Below are 8,059 nucleotides of genomic sequence, written 5' to 3' on the forward strand. Positions count from 1 at the left end.
TAAAATGCTACATAAATATGAACTGCTATTCCCATTCATCCACATATATAGCTTTGCTACAAGGTGATAGTGATGATAACTGACATTTACATAGTCCCTTAAGTTTGCAAATTCTCCATTTATGTAGTGAGGTTGATAAAGGAAATCACGTGATCTTCTGCATAAAGGCCTCTCTGGGAGCTGAGTATAGACACTTTGCCTCTTTGGGGATGGACATGTGCTCTGGCTCAGAGATGAAGGACCTGCTCTTTGGAATAACACAATTCCTTATTGGTTCCTGTGACTGGAGATGCTATGTTGAAGATGGAGTAGTGCTTGAACTAAAAAAGAGGCAGCTTACTCAGCAGGCTATATAAGATGAAACAGGCTCCATCTCTGTGTCTTCCTCTCTCTGTCTGTCTCTATCTTCTCTCCTTCTTCTCTCTCTCTCTCTCTCTCTCTCTCTCTCTCTCTCTCTCTCTCTCTCTCTCTCTCTCTCTCTCTCTCTCTCTCTCTCTCTCTCTCTCTCTTTCTCTCCCCTCCCCCCCTCTCTCTTTCTCTTTCTCTCCCCTCCCCCCCCTCTCCTTCTCTTTCCCCCACCCTTGGTTTTCTCAGTCTCTTTCTCACTTTTCCCTTCCCTTTCTTTCTCTCATTTTCTCTCCTCTTTCTCCCTCCCTCTTTTCCTCTTTTCTCCTTTTGGGGTTGTTGCTTAGCATTCTGTCAGCTCTGCCTTGGACTTCAGGAAAGTAAGAACAAGATTTCTCTCCCCTGTGCCCTGGAAGAGACTATGATTATACGACAGTGAGAACCTGTGTTTGCTTAGGTTGGCCTGAAATTGGACTTTAAGCCCTTGGCTTTATCTTCTGTTTTTGTTTGTTTTTTCCCCAACTCTAAGTCATGAAAAATGTTATCCTCTAGTGGTGATCCCATAAATCTGAGAGGATAAGAATTCCCTAATCAGTGACAGCTACGTACCATAACAGGAGGTACTGCCAGAAACTATATCTCTTCTCAAAGGAAGAGATGACCATTACTGGTTAGATGTTACATTTGAAAGGACTATGATATCGTCAGATGATTGGTTGGGAAATCTAGACTTTGGAAGAGAAATATCTGTTCTGTAGTCTCACAAAATTCCTCTTACTGTCCTGGGAGAGTATAATAGGTGATGGGTTCTATTGTTTAAGGATGTGCTAACATGTGCTTTTGTGTTCTAAGCATTTCTTTTGTAGTGAGGAAAATAAAAAGTTGTTTTTCTTCATGATGTCTTCCTTGTACATTTTTTTTTTCTAGTAGGGACCCTGTTAATCCCTTTTGGGAGGGAACCTAGACATGAGTCATATATAAACTTTTTTGAAGGATTTTTTCCCCAGAACTCTAGGATGGGGGCATAAAGAGCCGGAGAATTTCAATCTTCAAAATTTGATTCTCTTTTGGCATCTGGTTCCCTCAGAATTAAACCAAATCTATGTGAGTCTAGAAACTGGATACATTGGTGGGCCCATCTCAGATTTGTATAATACATAAATTATTTCATTTGAACCTCATAGTAGTACTTCAGGATATACTAAAGATACTATTATTCTCATTTTATAGAGGAAACAAAAATAGATTACTGTCCCATAGACACAAGCCAGAAAGGGCTAAAAGTAGGATTTCAAATGAGGTTTTTCTGATTCCATGTCCTATTCTCTATCCACTAGGACATGATGTGAAGTAACTGAAGTCTAGAAAAAGATGCTCGCTTTTTAAAGGGACTCCAAATCAAGTCCCACTTCTTCCAGGAAGCTAACCCTGATTGTTCTAGCCAACATGGATCTCTCTGATACCATTCATCCATATCATTTATTGCCTTTATCATTCATCTGAGAATTTAATTGTGTTATGTTTAATATTTAATTATGTGCCAACTTGGCTTATTCTCTAAATATTCTGTGCATGTCTTTACACGGCAATGACTGTTCCTACCCTCCCTCCTGCCCGAGTAGCTGAGCACAGATGTCTGCACACAGTAGGTATTTATTAAATGCTTACTGAAGTGATTTTTACACAGGATTCCCTGGTGTCTGACCCCCAAGAGGCTTGCCTTCTAGCTGGCCCGTGCCTGGGCCCTTGCCCGCAGCCCAGAGCAGCTGGGGGCTGCTTAGCTCCAGGGATACCACAGGACTAGTCAGTGGTGAGTCCTCTAGGGAAGTCTGTGAGTCTGTCTCTTCTGATGAAAAACTACCATGTCGGGAGAATTGGAAGCGTGACCCTCGTCCCGGCCTCCTTCTGGGAAGGACTTTCCATAGAGTGGGGGACTTGGAAGAGGTGGGCAGGGCAGAGAGCCACACAGGAGGCTGCAAATTCTCCCGGGGCACCTTGTCTGCAGCCAGGTCAGCTTGGGACCTTCCCTCTGGGTCAGGGATTCTAGGGGCTGGCTTGGAAGCCCCCATTTTCTGTTGATTGTCTCCATCACCCCCTTCTTCCTTAGACTGGCCAGAGGTATTATTTTTTTCTGAGCCACCTGGGCTGACAGAGTTTGAATTCATATCTGTGCCCAAACTTCGCCCAGGAACAGACTGTCCTTTCCATCTCTGGATTCCAGTGAATATTTTCCCAGGTTCCAGAATGTCTATGGAGTCTCCCTCCAGAATTCTGGGGGCTAAGTTCATTGAAATATTTTTCCCCTTACTGGGGCCCAGCTCAGTTTCTGGCTTCCCCTGGCACCGACTCAGAGCCTCCTGCAGAATAACATAACTCTCATGCCGCCTCAGCCGAGCTTCCTCCCAAAGGCCCAGGCCAGGGCCACGACTCAGAGAAGATGCCTGCAGCCACATCTCCCATAGTTTCTCAGCAGGAAACTCTACTGCCAACCTCTGCAGGTAGCTCTCTAGATGGTTCTGTGCATCTGAGCGGGGCTTACAGCTCTCACCCAGCTTCAAGTCAGCTACTAAATCCTGACAATCCAGGTTGAACCAGGTCATCTGGGAAAAGGAGAGAGGTATTAGTATAAATACATGAAACCAAGAGCCATTTCTAAGGGGTAAATGTCTACAGATATGAATGAACAGACCTCCAAAGAAGAATTACAAGCTATTACCCACCATCTGAAAGACCACTCCAAACAATCAATAAAGAGAAATGCAAATGGAAACAATTTAGAGATTTGACATTTGTCAAAGATGACAAAAGATGGAAATCATCAATGTTAGTTAGAAGGACTATGTATGCAAAAGATAGAACATATGGCTGCATTATTGGTGGAGCTGTGAATTAGCCCAACCACTTTGGAAAGCAATTTATAATTATACTTTTTAAAAAGTGACTAAAATATCCATATCTTTTGATCCCAAATTAGGTGTATACCCAATAAGCCCAAAGACAGAATCTGCAGACCTTCTTTGCAGTGATCAGGGATTATTGGTGGAGTACTCCATTTATTGTCAGACAAATTGATGTATTGATATGTTTTGTGCAATTGCTTTTTTTTTCCTTTCTTTTTAAATCTTTGTTACAAAGAACAACCCGCTGGGTAGTTGGGAGAGGGAGATATATCCAGAAGTATAGGTGATATAAAAATAAAAGATATCAATAAAAGAAAATGGAAAAAAAGAAAGAGGGGTGGGAATGAAGTCAGACCAAAATCAATGAGGTCTTAGGGCTGGGAAGATGTATAACGATAATTGGGCCAAGGATTGTGTATTTGAAACTACAAGGGCATTGAAAGAGCATCTAATCCAACAACTTCCCTTTACAGAAGAGTTCAGCATGGCTGTGTGACTTGTGTAAAGTAATAGAGGTATATGTATAGGTATAGTATAGGTATATAGTCTGAATTCAAATAAAGCCCATTTAACTCTAAATATAGTACAATATCAACAATAGTACTAGAAAAATAAGGACAACTGACATTTCAATAACATTTCTTCCTGTTTATATCTGTTATTTTGCTTGACTTTTACCACACCCCAAGGAAGCAGGGAATAGAAGAGTTATTGTTTCCATTTAATGGATAGAATTGAGGATTAACTCAGAAGTGATTATTCAAGGTGGCAAAGCTAATAAATGCTAGAACTGGGACCCTAACCCAGGTGTTCCAATTCCACATCTGGACTTTAGACCTTAGCCTCCTTAGTACAGTGTTCCAAGCAGATGGATGACCTCAGAGGAATTTTTCAATTCTAGGTCTATCATCCTATAATTGTTGTTCAGTCATGTCTGACATTTTGTGGTCCCATCTGGGATGTTCTTGGCAAGATTCTGGAGTGCTTTGTCATTCCTTTTTTTTTTTTTTTTTGGATGAGGCCATTTCCTTCTTTAGCTCATTTTGCAGATGAGAAAACTGAGGCAAGCAGAGTTAAGTGATGTACCCAGGATCATACAGCAGGTAAGTGTCTGAGGCCAGATTTGAACTCAGGAAGATGAGTTTTCCTGTCTCCAGGCTCTCCGGGCCTACCATACCATCTACCTGTCCAATGATCCTACAAAATGCTTAAAGACAGCTATCTTTCTTGTATCACACTCTATCCCTCACTTCTGAGGCTCCTCTTCTCTTGAGTAAACATTTCCTCCTACAGCATACCCTTGAAGCCTTTTACAATCCTGGCAAGAATTCTTTGCCTTCTTCTTGGACAATCTGAAGCCTCTTCATGTTCTTCCTAAACTGTGGTGCTGGAACAGAGCCAACTGTCTGGGTGTGGGTGGGTCTGACAACCACCACTTTCCTATTGCGGAAATTTCTCCCCCTCTTGTTCTGTCCAAGATCAGATTAGCTTTTTTGAAAGTCCTATCTCAATGCTGACCGATGTGAAGCTGGTGGTTCACTAAAAAAAACCCAATTTTTTTTAGACAGAATATTTTCTAACTGTTCCTTCCCCACTGTGGTCTTGTAATGGTGGTTTATTGAACCCAAGTGGGATATGTTCCATTTATCTTGATTATATTTCACCTTATCTGATTCAGCCCAATGTTCTAGCTTGCCAAGATCTTTTTGCATGCTTCCTCTATCACTCGTTGTATAAACTCTCTCTCCCAACTTACTGTCACCTGAGAGTTTGATAATTACATCATTTATGACTTTCTAAAAAGGTTAAGGAGTAGCATAAGGCTAAGCCTGCTGGAGACCTCCTTCCAAGCTGACATTGAACCATTAATGGCCCATGTTGGTGCTGGCCATTCAGCCAACTTTAAATCCATCTTTGTGTAATACTGTCTAGCCCACATCCCTCCTAGATAAAGATGAGAGGTTTTATCAAAAGCTTTTTGAAAATCTAAGCTAATAAGTGATATTATGATCTGTCAGTTTAGTAATCTTATAAAGAAGGAAATAAAGTTCTGACATAAAATAGCATGCAATTCAATAAACATTTATTAGGCATATTCTATGTGTCAACTACTATGTTAGATGCTAGAGATGTAAAGGAAAAAAGTCCAAAACAAAGAAAAATAATTTTCCCTCAAGGAATTTACATTCTACTTGTGGGAGTATATACAAGGGAAGTACAAATCTATGTATATAAATAAATAAACATATATATATATACATACATACACACACATGTGGTGCTGGAACACAGCCCAACTCTCTAGACATGTTCTGACAACCATCACTTGTCTACTTCTAAAATTTTTGCTCAAGCTCAGATAACCTTTTTGGAAGCCATATCTCAATGCTGCATATATGTGTGTATATATATATATATATATATATTTATATATATATATATAATGTATATATTTTATGTGTGTATATTTATGTATATATTTTATATGTGCATATTTGTACTTACTTATATACATACCACACATATATAAAGTGAAGACAACTTCTTGAAAGAAGGGAAAGAGGGAAGAGTGAAAGCACTAATATGAAGTCATCACTATTTCCTTTTCTACATATTCCCTAACATCCCTTTACAAATGCAGTCTAACATTCTGCCAGGAATAGAAGTCAATTAGTCTAGAATTTGCAAACTCTGCTTCCTTCCACTCACTCCCACCCTTCATCCTCCTCCCCTCTTTTAAAAAAATCTGGTCAATATCTTCCCTTCTCCATATTTTTATCTTCCATTCTCCATAAGCATTCAGACATTAATGACAATGGCTCAGCAATTACACCTGCAGATTCAGGTGATTTGAAGTCATCAAGAGCATGTCTTACTACAGTATTTCCTTACTTATATTGGGGATTAAAATACTGTTAAACATTTTTTGTTCCATTCTTCCCAGGCTAAAAGTCATTATCCTTGGCAAAATAAAAACTGAGCAGCATCAACCCCATGCAATGGTCATATCCCTTCTTTGTCTTCTTTTCTCCAGTCTTCAAACAATGACTTATGGTTTTCTTGTCCTCAGTTTTCCTCACCATTCTCATCTCATTTATAACTTCTGATATCATTTATATAGTATATGCTACTCTTTTATTTAATAAGAGCATCTTCCTCCCATGGTTATTATGAGGATAAAATGAGATAATTGAGTGCCTTGCAAACTTTAAAATTCTATATAAATCCTAAACATTATTATTATTATCATCAATTATTGTCACATTTTATTATATGCCTTACCTTCCATTTTTTGTACATATATTTTAAAAAATCTAAATTGTTCGGTACATGTAATCTACTACAACTCTTAAATATGTATTCACACAAATAATTATCTAGGCATGTTTATGAAGCTGGATTTTATCAACCCAAATGAAAGACTATACATTTATTCTTATGAAATTTCATGTATCCTTGTAATGTCTGTGACTAAAAAGATTCATTCCTTGGTGGACAATGCTTTGGCTATGAGTCTTTTATACTGAGCTAAGTTGGCTCTAAGAAGATAGAACCATAGTTTGTTACAGAGTCATACCCTGAATTGCCCAAGCCTGTGAACTCGACAGACATAGTTTTTGAAGGTCAACACTCTACCTGATGTGGAATTGGGAGGGAGGCCTACTTTAAGCAGGAATTATTTGAAGGCAGTATATGTGTTGTTATTTATATACCCTCCTTCTAGGACATATCTGGTTTGGCTCCCTATTTCCCTTGGTGTTCACACCTTTTCCTGAGAAATCAAGGAGGGCATGAACACCAAGGGAAATGGGGAGCCAAACTAGATATTGTCAGCAGGTTTCCTCTGGGCTAAAGGGTCTTATACCTTATCCAGAGTTCCCCCACTATCTGCGGCCCTCTACAGCTATTAAACTTCTGAAATTTAGTAATTGCTATGAACTGACTCTACATTCCTTTTCTCCCTTTATCACTCAAACCTCTTCATCACATGCCATTGGTTTTAGTTCTGCCAGCCTCCTAAGCATCTCCCAAACATCCCCTCATGCATTCCTCTTTTGAGTTTTGTTCCCACTACTGGAATGTATCCTCCTCTGCTATCTTATCTACCCATCACTCCTCTTTCTCCTCATACCCCATTTCCTCTGAACTGCTTAGTGCTCTCTGCACATTCTTTTCACATTCCAATTTTCAGTCTAAGGTTCACGCTATTCTTTCCATCTGGGATTCACAGGGTCATCTATCTTCCTATTCACTCTCTCTCCCTGGTTCTCAGGAACCCTTATTTCTGAGCATCATTTTTCTTCAATGAAACTTTATCTATACTTTAAGACTCAGCTTTAATGCTGTCTCCTCTTGGAAGTCTTCCCTATCCCTGTCTGCTTTTTCAGTCAGGAGGAATCTCTCTTTTCTCTGAACTTCATCTTCTTCTGTTTGTTATCTTGCCTGTGTCATTTAGCATATTAGCACGTTCTTCCTGATGTTAAGAGTAATTTGTGTGTCCATCTCCTATAGGCTATGGTTTCTTGGAGTCAGAGACAAGAAACTGTATTTCATCTAAACTTAGTCTCTTCCTTGATATCCTGCATAGGTCTCTGCACTCAGTAGATGCTTAGAAATTGTTTACTAAATGGAGACTTTGTCCTATAATTCATTTTTGCAATCTCTAGGATGTGTAGCACAAATATTACAGCTCTCGAATGTGCCCCAGGGGTTTGTTGTTTGATGAATGAATGAATCCTTCAAGGCCTTGACCCTCCTCCTCTGTAAAGTCTAATCTGACCATTCTAGTACACAATGTTCCCTGCCCACCACTA

At 39.6% G+C, this 8,059-nt stretch overlaps 1 protein-coding gene across 1 annotated transcript in view; it reads right to left on the minus strand.

Moving 5' to 3' along the window:
* Positions 1 to 1,258: 1,258 nt before the first annotated feature.
* The window catches only part of KIAA1755 (KIAA1755 ortholog), a 72,112-nt gene continuing 65,311 nt past the window's right edge, over positions 1,259 to 8,059 (minus strand). Inside the window, exon 14 of the mRNA XM_012553563.3 lies at positions 1,259 to 2,945. Within this exon, the coding sequence (XP_012409017.1) occupies positions 2,025 to 2,945 (921 nt within the window). The 3' untranslated portion in view covers positions 1,259 to 2,024. The remainder of the gene's footprint in view (positions 2,946 to 8,059) is intronic.

Source organism: Sarcophilus harrisii, chromosome 2 (genome assembly GCF_902635505.1).
Source record: "Sarcophilus harrisii chromosome 2, mSarHar1.11, whole genome shotgun sequence".
NCBI lineage: Eukaryota > Metazoa > Chordata > Mammalia > Dasyuromorphia > Dasyuridae > Sarcophilus > Sarcophilus harrisii.